Source organism: Onychostoma macrolepis, chromosome 21, assembly GCF_012432095.1.
Source record: "Onychostoma macrolepis isolate SWU-2019 chromosome 21, ASM1243209v1, whole genome shotgun sequence".
Taxonomy (NCBI): domain Eukaryota; kingdom Metazoa; phylum Chordata; class Actinopteri; order Cypriniformes; family Cyprinidae; genus Onychostoma; species Onychostoma macrolepis.
The window spans coordinates 18,045,867-18,060,289 of NC_081175.1; the positions used below are offsets into that span (position 1 = coordinate 18,045,867).

At 36.7% G+C, this 14,423-nt stretch overlaps 1 protein-coding gene across 10 annotated transcripts in view; it reads right to left on the reverse strand.

The window, feature by feature from the left end:
* Window positions 1-14,423, reverse strand: part of rimbp2a (RIMS binding protein 2a) — an 81,195-nt gene that overhangs the window by 41,307 nt on the left and 25,465 nt on the right. For 9 of the 10 annotated variants that reach the window (XM_058757375.1, XM_058757382.1, XM_058757374.1 and 6 more), the window contains exon 4: window positions 3,054-3,137. In XM_058757375.1, coding sequence (XP_058613358.1) covers window positions 3,054-3,137 — 84 coding nt within the window. Of the gene's footprint in view, window positions 1-3,053; window positions 3,138-6,902; window positions 7,051-14,423 lie in introns of those variants that run through there. The other variant, XM_058757380.1, reaches the window with a different exon arrangement.

The window sequence follows — 14,423 nt, forward strand, 5'->3', positions numbered from 1 at the left end:
TGCTGCTTTTTGGATGCTTTTATATAGGCCTAAGTGGTCCCTAATACTGTATCTGAAGTCTGTTTCCCAAACTTCAGAATTTCAGCCACTATGAGCCAGTCCCACAATGAGCTTTCCTTAGGACGTGCCATTCCTGTGTCTGTAGCTTTAAGGACGAGAGAGGCGGGGCAAGGTGGGGGGTGGGTGTGTGGCCTTAACCAGCTTGCGCTACCATGCGCTAATGTTGACAGTGGATGTATCGTAATGGCTCATAGACACGCAGTCATTCAAGCTTTTCAATTTGACCCAGAATCTGATCCGGACGGAGAAGCACCGGATGAAGAAGTTGCAACTCAGTGGCTACAGCAGGACGTCTCCGAATGGTTAGTTTAAAATATTGTGTCTGGATACGGTACTTTAGTTGGTTTGTTTATGTATGCTGTTACAGTTATTATCATGTAGCTAATGCTAGCCATAGGCTCAGATGAAGGAACTAAAAAAATACTTTGGTGTTCATTTGTACATCCAAACACTGAGCAACTATCATGCTTCGCTCGTTTGCAAGCCATGATGTCTCTCGAGGAAAAAAAAATATTGCGCTCGCCTCGCACGGTAGTAGCTAATTTTCTCACGGGCGGGCAAAGCAGAGAAAGGGGAGGTAACCTTTCCCCGTATGACGACATAAAGGGAAGATTCCAGATTGGGCCATCTGAGCTTTCATTTTCTCAAAGGCGAAGCAGGATACCCAGGGCTCGGTTTACACCTATCGCCATTTCTAGCCACTGGGGGACCATAGGCAGGCTAGGGGAACTCATATTAATGTTAAAAAACCTCATAAAGTGACATTTTCATGCCATGGGACCTTTAATATAATATGACTTCTCAACTAAGCCCAAGCAATAAAATTAGTTCAACTTAAATATTTTTGCCCTTCCAACATTTTGTTAATTGGATTTGTTTTTACAGTGTGGGGTTAGGGATAATAACTTAAATAATAAAATAAAATAAAATAAAATCTTTCTGATTGTTTAGCAGTAAAAGTTTAAAATAATTATTAAATTATGTTCAAAAATACTAAAAAAAGAAAAGAAAATACACAAATGTAGCATTTGGACCAATCAGACACACAATTTTGCATTTGATTTAACAAATCAATTAGTTATTAGATTAACAAATAGTCACAGACCCCCTCACCCGATGCACATAATGGGTGCCAGTATGTCTGTCAATGACTTCAGGCCCCCGGATCCATGGCAACCCATCAGATAACACTAGTTTTATTGCTCAAAGGAATGCAAGGAGAGCAACTCTCACTACCTTTTTCCTATAGGAAAGACATTATGCTATAAAAATGGACTCTTTTAGATCACTTGTTAATATCACTTTAACTCATACCATGTTTGGTCTCTATCAATTCGTCTTCGGATGATCTAACTGAGAGCGAATATTACATGTTGATACCTATGCAACATATCAGTGTCCTAAGAATCTTTAATAGTTTGTATATCAACTTCCAATCCAACCCCTTTGCAAATTACCATGCTCTCAGACAAAGGGTCGTAAAACCCCCCAGTATTTCCAAACTCCCGCTTGGAAATTCAGGCTTTCTCATTGGTCAAGCCCATCCTGAGAGGCATGACTCTTCTCAGACCTTAAAGGGCTCACGCACAGTTCCGCCTCGCTCTCTTCTTCAAAAGCCCTTCTGCTAAATCTCCGGATTGCTGCCCATGTGGAGAGCCTGAGCCAGTATGGGTGTGCCCGGTGGGCTCCAACATATCGCAGTCTGCGGTTCTTTTAGATACTGAGAAGATGAGGATGTGAGCTAGAACGCTTCTGGACCCTTAAATTTTTGTGCCAGGCTTTGCAGCCTTGACTTTCCATTCAATCAAAGGTCCTTGGACCTCAGATGATCTCTTTCTTAGCTCTTTTTCACTTTCTACCTGGGAAGGTACTCCCAATCTCCACCGAGCCAGAATAACATCTTTTGGAATTCATCACTCATCAACCCGGAAGAACGTGATCGCGAGTCCAAAACCCTGAAACCATCAAGACTTTTAATCCGAGACTACATTCCGGACACTCGCCAACAACCAAGGAAGTGCAAGTATGGTACATCTAACTAAACTAAACAGAGGTTTAGTATAAGTTATAGACCCTGTTATAAACGGCATTGATGGTTTTACTCAGGTGGTTAACTGACTCTTTCCATAACTGCATTCTGTTTCCTCTAATGGCTTCATTCATCCACTTTAGCTCCCCTTTTTTATATACACGTGACTGTATGTATGTTTGTTTGTTTGTTTAGATTAGTTATGTGTGTTAGCGTTTAGTTAATAAAAGTTGTGTGCACAAATTACATGAGTTTCTGGTTCTGCCTTGCAAATTAATGTCCCTTTACAATTTTTGATCCTTACTACATGCTCTAATGCATTAATGCTTAGGAAAGTATTTTCTGTGGCCACAAAAATATCCTTTCTTAGAGTTAATATGAACTTACACAATGTTCGCTGGACGAACAGATCAGTTGATGGCAATTTAATTCTGCTACAGTTATTACTGTCAGCCGATATACATAATTGTAATTAATCATAATTAATTGTAATTATTTATATACATTTCCCTTTTGAGCTGATTTGCTACACAAACTAAAATATTTGTATTATGAATGTTTAGCAGTAACCTTTTTAAATAAAAGCAAAAGTAAAATAAACAATAAAATAAATGAAAAAAGTCAAATGAAAAATAAAATAATACAAATTGTTCCCCTCCAGTGGGATGTTAATAAAAGATTGGAGTGCTCAGGAAACTTGTCTGAAACAAGTTTGAAAAGAGAATGACTAACAAAGGCAAAGGTGCTTGAGCAACAGGATTGGTTGTCAAAAGCATTGAAAGCTTTAGCAAAAAGAAGGACATGCATTTCAGAAGAAATACCCAGGAGAACAGCTTTAAATTTTTAAAGTGTACAGACCAGTGTATCAGTTGTGGTTTACGCTTTATGGAGTGCACCAGAAGAACTCAAATGACTTTCTGACATTATCAGCCATGACTTTATGCACTGCGTAGCTTGTACTCACCAAAGTCTTACATTCTAATGTCTTATTCTTCACTTCTCTCTCAAGGATCTGACACCTTTTCCTCCGCTCGTTGACCTCTGACTCCTAGAATGATGAAAAACAAAAAATAAAGAACATGACTGATTAAACTGACAAGATTTAAATACATATTTTATAACAGAATACATAGAAGATAGAGTGAATGTTATCATTTAACTAAAAGGACTGCATTGAAGCAGTTTCCAGATGTTATAAAAATACCTTAACCAAGGACAATGCCATATTTACTTGTCAACAGTCCATTCCATTCCATATAATGCACATTTACAGAGTTTCTGAACATCTAGGAATGGTCTGAAACATTTAAGGCTATAGATAGATGAGCTCTCCTGATTCTCAGCAGATACTGTTCATGACTGACAGCATCTTGGGCCAATCCCAGTATCCCAGTCCTTCGAAGGCAGTATTACTTTACGAACAGTGTCAGATAGGGCATTTAGCATAAAGAATGTATCTTGGTATGCCAGAAAGAAACCTCTGCCAGTGTGTGAGGGTGTGCGACACCTAACGATGGGTGTTTTAAAGCAGTGATGCATAGCATTAGGGCTCTTCAGGCAGGGGCAGAGAAGGAACAGCTGGGAGCTCAAACCTAGTGGTGTGGAAGTAACAACCGTTTCATCTGTGTCAACATGTTACACAGCTGAGCTTTCCTAAACCGAGGGCTTTTTCACCCAAACCAACCTCATTACACCAAGACAACACCTCCCATTAAATGAGATGAATGAGAAAACACAGATCATTTATCTGAGCTATTAACACTGTACGGTAAATCCTCGCGCTGCTCGACTGGCAAAATGACAGTATCATTCCTGGCAAGTCAAAGCGGTATGCATTGCGTGCTCATGTGCGTTTTACAGTGGGGGAGGGGACTCTGGGTTGCTATAGAAACCTACTCATCCAGGTAGCACGTTAACCATGAGAATGAGCAGCCTATTTGGCACTCATTCACTATTCATTGTTAAACCAAACTCGCAGGGTACAGCAAACTCCCTCCACTTGGAAAACGGTCCAAGACTGTGAAAATACAAGATGGTTCATGTGTAATTGTACACCCTGAAAGGAATCACCATGACGTGGTACATTTCAGCAGGGAGGAAGTGCATCTCTATGGGAAGGAAATCTCAGGTTTCGCCTGCCCTAATATTATAAGATACCATTATGACTCCATTAACCACGTTATCAATTTATATACGTCTGTCTTATGCGAATTGGGGGCAAAGATGCCTCGGAGGGGGCCGTGTTTGCGAAAGGGCTTCTAGGGAAGCGTAGGATTATTCAGGACTCTCTCCTACACATTTTGAGAGATAATCTCTGGAGTGGGGGACTAAAGGGACACTGCCTGGGAATTCAAAATAGACATGTCGTTTGCCCGCCTCCTCTTTGCCTCATAACATCGTAACTGGAACTGGATTCCATTCAGCACAGTGAAGACAAGAGGGTAAGTTTGAAATGAGCGGAGGGACAGAGAACAGGTTAAAGGTAAAAAAAAAAAAAAAAGAAAAGAAATCTCAAGCTCATTGTCAAGCACTGTAGAGAGACTTAATCTTTGTATTCTAATCTCCCTATCTTTCTCATGACACTCTCATATGTAGTGGTGGAAGCTTCCTCCTGCGAACTCCAGAGATACATGCATGGGGTGTGATAATGATGCTACAGTGCTCAGGATGTCAACATGGTGATTGATTTATTCTTGGCTCAGCATCCTGCCGTCCCGAGACTCTTGGTGCCAAAAAGCCTCTGAGTTTGTTAGGCTGTGATTATCAGTGAATCTCTGTGTTTTTAACAAAATTTTAAAGGAACAGTTCACCCAAAAATGAAAATTAAATTATAATTTACTCACCCTAATGTTGTTCCAAACCCGTATAACTGTATGACAAGTCTGTTGGGTTCAAGGTTGTTTTGGACCCCACAGACTTTCTTTGTATGGACAGCAGCCACGCAGCAACCCTCTATAAAGTACTGCGTATTTTTATATTATATAAAATATAATTTTTGCAGACCATCCCAGAAGTTAACATCACCGTGGTTCCCTCAAAAAAATCCAATAAATTTTTTTTTCAATAGCTTTGGATTATTGCAAAAAATAAGCTCTGTGACCAAAGGTTTACAGTTCATACCTTTTTTGTTCGTCAGGATAATCTTCACAAATGAATGCCGCTTTTAAGAATTTTGAAGGCTAAATACAACTGCCAGAAGTTGCTGAAAAAAATGCTAACTATAGATTGTAAGTGAATTGCACCATGATCGCATGACTTCAACATTGCCACTATTAAGCTTCTGACAACTCTTTAAAATCTACAAGCTGATAAATGTTAGCTAGAACAGTCTGCAGGAGTGTAATTATAAACACAGCGAGGCAGTAAAAGCAGACTAGTGAGTAGACGCATTTTCTTATTCTGTGTGATGAAGTTTAATCGCCCTGAAAGCCTCTGTAGTCCCATTTAGCCACTTGTTAACAATCATCTTTTTAAAGACACATAAAAGTATATAAAAAAATTTGGGGTAAAAAGTAGGGTAGCCATGATGTGTTTTGTGTCGTTGAATAAAGCATGAAAATATCTTGAGCTTGTGTTAACCACAGACCTTATTTCAGGCATTTAACCACAGAAACCCAATTGACATTGGGACGATGGAACCAGTTCCTTTTCAGGCTTTAGGACTCATTCCTGCAGCACTCTATTCAGAATTATTATTTCTCTCAACATTTATGTGCATTATCACTAGAAATAGGCCACTTTGAATCACTTTGACGGCATCATGGATTTTGAGGCAGCTCAGGATGGCTTGTTAGCTGGGTATTAGAGTACCGTCATTTAAGCCCGTTTCCCCCACTATCCTAAAAAAGAAACAGTGATGAATCTGGCTGAGACTCAAGGCTCGGTCTGGCATTGAGAACATCCTGACTGACTTTGAATGTACACTAGCTTAATGTATTAGGAAGCTCTTCTTTGGATGATAACTCTTGCAAATGTCCTGAAGCAAAGGGCCACTTAATTAAGACAAAGACAGAGCACTTTACATTAAGATTTACATTTCCAAAGGGAATATACAATGCAATACTAACGATGTACATTTACAAAGACAATTATGGGTCTTGCACATAATAACATCCGCTTTAAAAGGTAGTGAGCATATGAAGACACGTTTAATTGACTGACATATTCTAGTCATGCAAACAGCAAATAATGCATTCATTTACATGACTGTCTGAGTGGATTGTAAGAGGACCAGAAGGAGAACACAGGGCATAGGGTATTTTTAAATAAGTCAATAACTATTGAACAGCAAGTGTCACTCAGCTAAGGCGGGGGATTCGCTGTAACCATGACAATTGGCGAGATGTAGTGAGGAAGCTGGCTGTCCAGTTTTAAGTCTGACCCAGGACAACCCATAAAACAGCAAACCTAAAATCACAGTTTAGAAAATCTTCAGCCTGCTGCCTCTAAATTCAAGGAAATGCAGAAAAGTAACAATGCAGGTGGCACATGTATTTGTATTTTTGATAATACATACATACATGATTAAAGAGAAATCCTTGATCTGTTATCATGCTTGAGAAAAATCACTTGAGTTCTTGCATCATCCTTCATCATGCATCTAAAAGCATTAAAATACATGATGTATGAACTGGGGCAATACCCAGCTATGAGAACGTATACTCAGAGAGAGAGAGAGAGAGGATTTACTATGCTGCACATCTCCTCATGCAGAAACACACGCTGGAATCCCCATAGCCAAGCTGCAGGCAGAGGAAAGTGAGAGAAACAGAGAATTGCAGCAAAAGGATAAATGAGAAAAGGAAATATTTACCGTCTCAGTTCCCAGTTCCAAAGGCTCTTAAACCTGCAGAAAATGTTCTTTCCTTTCCCTTTTGCACTCTTTCTCTCCTCCTCTGTCTTGCTTCCTCTGGGCGTGCAAATGTCAGACAGCAGTAACGGCAGCTCTCTCTCTTTCTTGCTCTCCTCTCTTTACAAGGCCTGCTGCATGCTGCAGAAGCAGAGGCACAGTGCTCCCCCACCATACACTACGATCTGCCCTCCATCCCCTCCCTGAGTGACTGATGCTGAATGCGGGTGGAGGAGAGAGGAAGTGGGAGGGGAAATGATGGAAATAGGCTGTCGAGTGGGCGGCAACTCCTAAAACCATGATCCCTCCCTGCCGGTATACCAAACCTCCATGCAGAAGTGAAGCAGACACAGGGAGTAGGTGGAGCTAATTGGGAAAAATCTTTAACGTGTTTTTGGCTTATGTACCCCATAAGCAGGGATTGACGCCCAATGTTTACTGAAATGTGTTTCTCTTCATACTGGAAGTTACTTATTATTAATTATTAAACAACAACAATGAACAATACTTTTGCAGCATTTATCTATCTTCTAATACATTTTTAACTTTTGTATAAATTAACATTAGTTAATTACTGAATTAACATTAATCATTATTAATAAATAATAAATGCTGATGAATTTTTAACAAATTGATTATTGTGAAGTTTTACAATAATTTAAATCCCTTCCTCATGTCATTCCAAACCCATAAGACCTTCGTTCATCTTCGAAACACAAATCCGAGAGCTTTCTGACCCTGCATAGACAGCAACGCAACTGACACGTTCAAGGCCCAGAAAGGTAGTAAGGACATTGTTAATATAGTCAATGTGACATCAGTGGTTCAACCTTAATGTTATGAAGCTACGAGAATACTTTTTGCGTGCAAAGAATACAAAAATAGCGACTTTATTCAATAATTTCTTCTCTAGGTCTGTTGCTGTCAATGCAGGGTCAGAAACCTTTCAGATTTCATAAAAATAATTTGAGTTCTGAAGATGAACAAAGGTTTGGAACGACATGAGGGTGAGTAATTAATGACAGAATTTTCATTTTTGGCTGAACTATCCCTTTAACAGTACTTTTATATTGAAAGGTTATATAGATTTTTAGAATAAAATATATTTTTATATAAATAGGATATTAATAGAATTAATAAAATATTTATATTATCAAAATATATAAAACATGACAAATAAAAACAAATGCAATAAAATATTAAATAGTATGATATTAAGAAATGTAAATATTCATTGAACATTAGAAAACTAATCAATTAGATTGAAAATGAAATTGTGGGTGAATCTGACATTGTTTTCAAGAAAACAAAAGATTTACCATTTCAATCTATATGACAGCTGTGAATTTTTATTTTAAACGATAATTTCTGTTTTATGCTCTCTTTAACAAAGCAAAATCAAAATCACCACACTGACACACACACAAAGTCACATCATGTACAGAGGCTCGCGTTACCCTGCTTCAGAGGTATCGTCCTCTTTCCTTTGCCATCTGCTGTAATCAGCACTGCTTTAAGGGAGTCCCACGTCTGAGAAACCCTGCAGTCAGACTGATACCTCTGCTTGCAAACATGACTAGGTATAAAATGATGCAGGATGTGGCTTTCAGCTTACTCTAAGAGGGAGATCTACACACCGCATCGAAATGGAGCTGCAAGTGTAATGGATACAAAGCATCATACCACAAAGCTTTTAAAGCGCCGATAAAATTGTGGGATTCCATATGTATGGGGTGGCCTATATAGATTTCCAGTTAAAGGGAGTGCATATGCATTACAGAAACAGTGAAGACAAGCACACTAAATATTAAAACTTAACACCGTGTCATGGTTTTGTCGCAGCTGTAGTTTCAAAATAATGACTTCTGCTCTCCGTTACTAATGGGCAAGAGAAAAAAACAGCTAAATAATACCAAAAAAGGAATAATACAAAAAAATGCAGTTTCATTGATGGTATGAAATATTCTCAATTCACTTGCCGTTGGAAGGTGAAGCAAAAAGTCCTTCACTACGCTGGGTCACTTTACAGCTTCAGTGGTCACTGTCCATGTTGGTAAAAATGGATATAAGAGTAATAGTGTCTAGAAATCATCTGCAGTCTTCAATCTTTTTTAAAAAAGGAAAAGCAAGTATTTCATGGAGAGGTTAACAGTGTAGGAGTTACTCTCCAGAGAGGTCTGGGAGAGTTAGGATAGTTACTATTTACATTTAGTTCCAGAGGTGTAAAATACTTGAGTAATTTTACTTGATTACTTTACTTAAGTACTTTATTCAAGTACAATTTAAACTGACTACTTGTACTTTTACTTGATTACATTTCTGAAGAAAAAAACAGTACTTTTTACTCCTTACAATTTTATCTCATCTTGAAAAGTACATTACATTTTTATTTTATGTTATGCACATTAAATATGGTAAACGGAAGCTCAAACGTGCGTGCTTGATGTGAGAACCAATGATCATTGTTTTCATGCATCAAGCACACACATTTCTACTCCAGTTTCATCAGGTAAATGTCTGGCTTCAAAAGTTCACCATCAAATCTGAGGAAGCATACTGAGGTAGCAAAGTTGAGTTTTCCCCAAAAAATGTTTATTCATTATTCGTTCTGTTCTGATAGAGCCATTAGCTGTGTAATATATTAGCTGAATGCACAAGATTGAGTGCAAATAAAATCAGTGATGAGAATTTAAATACAATTAATATTTTTGTGGGGATATATATATTTTTTAATTAAATAAAAATCTCCAAAAGTGTTTGAATAAACACTGTAAGTTAAATTAATTGTAATTCATGTTTAGTGATGTTGTTACCAAGTAGTGGATAAGTTGTATTTAAAATATGTCATTATATGACACATTGAGTAGGAATTAGGACCGTCAATGAATTATTATTTAAATTTTAATAATTACATGATTTGCTCATTAATTAATCTAATTAGTCACAAATAATCATGTATCAATATTTGCTGAGAAAAAAACGTCTAAATGCCCCAAATAAACAATTAAAAGATTAATTATTCTTTTAGACAGTGACGTTGAATAGACAACACACAAAACATTGGCCTTTCAAAATGTTAATGTTGTAATTCTATGACTCTCCTCATTAATTCAACACATTCTTGTATTCTGTCTGGAATATGTTTCTAGCGTCTGAATCACATCTTGCTCTTAAAAGGGATAGTTCACCCGAAAATGAAATTTTTTTCATCATTTACTGACCCTCATGTCATCCCAGATGTTTATGACTTTCTTTCTTCAGATGAACACAAGGAAATATTTTTAGTCCATATAATGCAAGCACTGCAAAAAGTGATAAATTGACTTAACTTAAAAAAATTGAGAAAACCCATTGCCTTAAAAATTTTAAGTAAATGATAATTAAAAAAATAAGTTAAGTGAATTGTCAAGTTCACTTAACTTTTTTTTTTTTTGTAATTATTATTTACTTAATAATTTTGAGGCAACGGGTTTCCTCAATTTTTTTGAGGTTAAGTCAATTTAGCACTTTTTACAGTGAGGGGACAGAACGACTTCAGAAACCACATAAAGTGAACATGACGGTCAAGTTTAAAATATTAGTATATTTTTATCCTTCTTACATTAGTATATTTTTATCCTTCATTACATATCATTTCACTTAAGAAGACACTGATTCATTAACAGGGGTTGCATGAGTTACTGTCATATTCACTTTGTGTAGTTTTTGAAGTGTCATTTTTGGATGTCCCATACACATGATTTTTTCTAAAACTCTTAGTTTGTGTTCATCTGATAAATCAAAGTCATGTGGGATGGCATGAGGGTGGAAAGGATGGAGTTTCCTTTTAATCCCTTTCCCTGTATTTTGCTGTGCTGCATTTTAATTGTTGTTGTTGCCCTAGATATATGTGTTTGACCTGTGCCATTGCATTTTGTTTAGTTTTCTCCCTTTAACCAAACTTCTGAACGTCTGTCAGAAAAGAAAGTACTTCTACTTTTCAAACACTTGAGTACAATTTAAAAGTTGTACTTTTTTACTTTTACTCAAGTATGTTTTTGGCCAGATACTTGTACTTTCACTTGAATAAAATTTTTGAGTACTTTTTACACCTCTGTTTAGTTCTACAGTTTGTTCTTGATAGAAGCTTTTCTACAGAGGATAACTTTAGACAGACGTTAGTAAGATACATCAAGTACGCTGCAAAAATGTATTATTTTGCTGAACCTAGTTTATTGTGGTTACACATGTTGGAAATTAGTTTTCTTTACATAAAATCTCAAATATCCAACTGAATATAGAAAATACCCTTATGCTTTTGATGTTAATATGAATGTACCAAAGACCTGATTAGTTTTAAATCCTTGACTATATGTATCTCTCCGGGATGCTTCATTTAGAGGAACAGCAGAAGGGATATTCGCTCCAGAAACTAAACCAAGTATTTTCCCTGAAGGTGTTTTGTTGTTTTTCCTCTCCCTTCCATACAGAGTCACAGAGGCACGACTCTAAAAATGGGAATTTACAAGCAGCAGAGGAATAAATATTAATCCCAGGTTTTAGTTTACAGGCAGTGATTCATTCTGTTTTGGCAACTGGCATGCAGAAATCAATTGTGAAAATTGCTTTCAGAGAACTGAGGTCACAATATTATTCCCCTTTGCCAATCATGCTCATAATATATGACTTCCACATAATGCTGTGGGTTTTAAGAAATTAGGCAAGTGATTAACAAAACTTTAATTTAAAGAAGGAACTTTAGTTTAATGTTTCTTGTTTAAACACAAAATATTTAAAAACTAACTAGGTTAAATATTGGGACCATATCAGTTACTAAAGATATTTTAATTGATCAGCATCGGTTTATATTGCATATTTAATAGTGCATTAACCCTATTTTTAAATAAATATTACATTTTCATTCATTTTTTAATCATCTAAGTGAATATTTAAAAATATTAATAATCTAATAAAATGATTAAATGTAATATTTTGATCATTTCAAAATGGTTCATTCCAAAATTCACTAAAATCACACGACTGACTTTAGTTTTTACAGTTTTAGTTTTCATTTATTTATTACAAGAATAATTATTATTGCATCTTGAAATCTAACTTTTAAGTACAGTTCTATCATGACAACTCTCTGAGGGTTTAGCATAGTAATGTACATGACAATGTGTTAATGTGTTTGGTCGTGGTAAATATCCATAACATGCTGCTGTGAGCATGTAAGAAATACTGCTGCTGCACATATAACCCTCATATATAATATGAATCACCCCATAGCAGATCTATACATGTGGAGCTAGGGAAGGTGGAGGGTTTCTGAACCGCACTGCAACTGCTACAGCAACACTGTAAAAAAAAAAGTTGAGCCAACTTAAAATTTTAAGGCAACCAGCTTCAGAAGATTTTTGAGTTTTCTCAACTTGTCGTTTTAAGTTTATACAACAAAAATTTGAGAATCTCCCACAAAAATAAATCTGCTGAAGCTGGTAAAAAAAAATATTTTAAGTTCGCTCAACTTTTTTTTTTTTTTACAGTGAAGCACTAGCCGCGTATTTGAATGTTGAGCAGCAAATTCATTGGCTGCTGATACAAAGAACCATTCAGTTGTACCATGTGATAATGATGTCACTATGTCAGATTGAGTTAGACCTATCAGACTGTGCCATCTAGAGTTTCATGACAGAACTTTGGATTTGTTTTTATTTCAATGACACTCAAGCAAATATCAGCCTACATCCTGAAACGTTCACTTTGTCATATCGCGTTCACATTTCAACACAAGATTGCAATTAACTAAATTAAAGACAAGCTCTCAGTGGGCACAAATTCAGCTGGAGCTGATGCTTCCTGTCCTGGTCTAACTATTGAGACAAGGATCTGGAATGGAATGGACCTCCTGCTCCAAATGACTCCAGCAGTCGATGCAATGGAGAGGAAAATACAGTTAAGCAAGCAGAATGGCCCAGCTAAGAGATCACTGTCTCAGTCTAATTCTATTAGAGGACATGGCAACCCAAGCCAGGGCCCAACCCTTCTGATACAACCCTCTCTTCTCTTGACTGGCAACATCCTTACAGAAAAACACTGTACTCCTTTCACTCATCTAAATTCTCTACTGAAACATACTTTGGCTCAACTAATTAAGTAGATGTGCCTCTCTCCGGACTGTTATTACTCTGTATTAATTATCTGCTTTTGTCATTATAGTCATGACTGTTACTCATGAAACTAATTATACTACAGCCAGGCTTTTCCACGGCCTTCCTTTCTCCGCAGGACAGGCAGTGCCATAGAGATGAGGTGGGCGGTTCCTAAGCAGCAGCAGGCGTGAGACACTTCCTCTAGTAGAGACAGAAGGTCATTCCTCACCACAGGTTCACTCTCTGCGCTGTCCGTCAGAGACGGTCGCCTGGCAACCAGCCACAGGACTCGCACTGCAACGACTGTCACGACATATTCATCTGGTTCACCACTATCACAACTGAAGCTAATAAATGAAGAGGTGTGATCATTTTGAATCTGAACCAATGCCAGCCTTGGCAGACTTGACGTTCTCTTTCAATTAAAGGACTTCAGGCAGGTTTGCATTTAACATTGTGTTAAGTTTATTACTAAAGTTTGTTTAAATGAACACGTTTTCAAAGCAACACACAAACTCAAAATATTTGAAAATATGCACGAGTGTTTTCTTAATACTCAAACAGACATTTTTGCCCTGCCTACTTATAATACAATGTATTAAATAAACTATTGAATTACCTACTGTGGTACTGTTACATTTAGAGCACTACTATCTGTTAAGGAACATGAAAGCATAATATCATTAAATTTGTATATATACACCATATTTTTAGTCTGCTAGAGCCATAAGATATGATTCTATGTGAAAAGCACTTTTACACTACCAATCGAAAGAAGGGGTACAATTCTGTAATGTGTCTCAAAGAAGCCTCTTTATATTATGACTCAGTATTATGAAATTTAAGTTATAATAAATTATTGCAATTTAAAATAGCTGTTTTCAATTTGAAAATATTTTAAAAAAAAATTTTTTTTTTTTTGTTGGCACAGCTGAATTTTTTAGCAGCCATTACTCAGGTCTCCAGTGTCGCATCCTTCAGGAATCATGCTGTTTTGATGCTCAAGAACCATTTTTTATTATTATCAATGCTGAAAACAGTTGTGCTGCTTCTATTTTTGTCGAAACCATGATACTTTTTTTTCAGGATTCTTTGATAAATAGAAATGTAAAAGAAAAGCATTTATTATTTATTCAAAACTATTGCTGTCAAACGATTAATCGCATCCAAAATGTCTGTGTGTTTCATTTACATAATATGTGTGTGTATTGTGTATATTTATTATTTATATATAAATATACAAACATACAGCATATATTTTGAAAATATTTACATGTACTTACATGTATATATTTTAGGGGTGACCCCGAATAGTCGAAGATTCGATGCTTCAATAGGAGGAGCCTGATTCGAC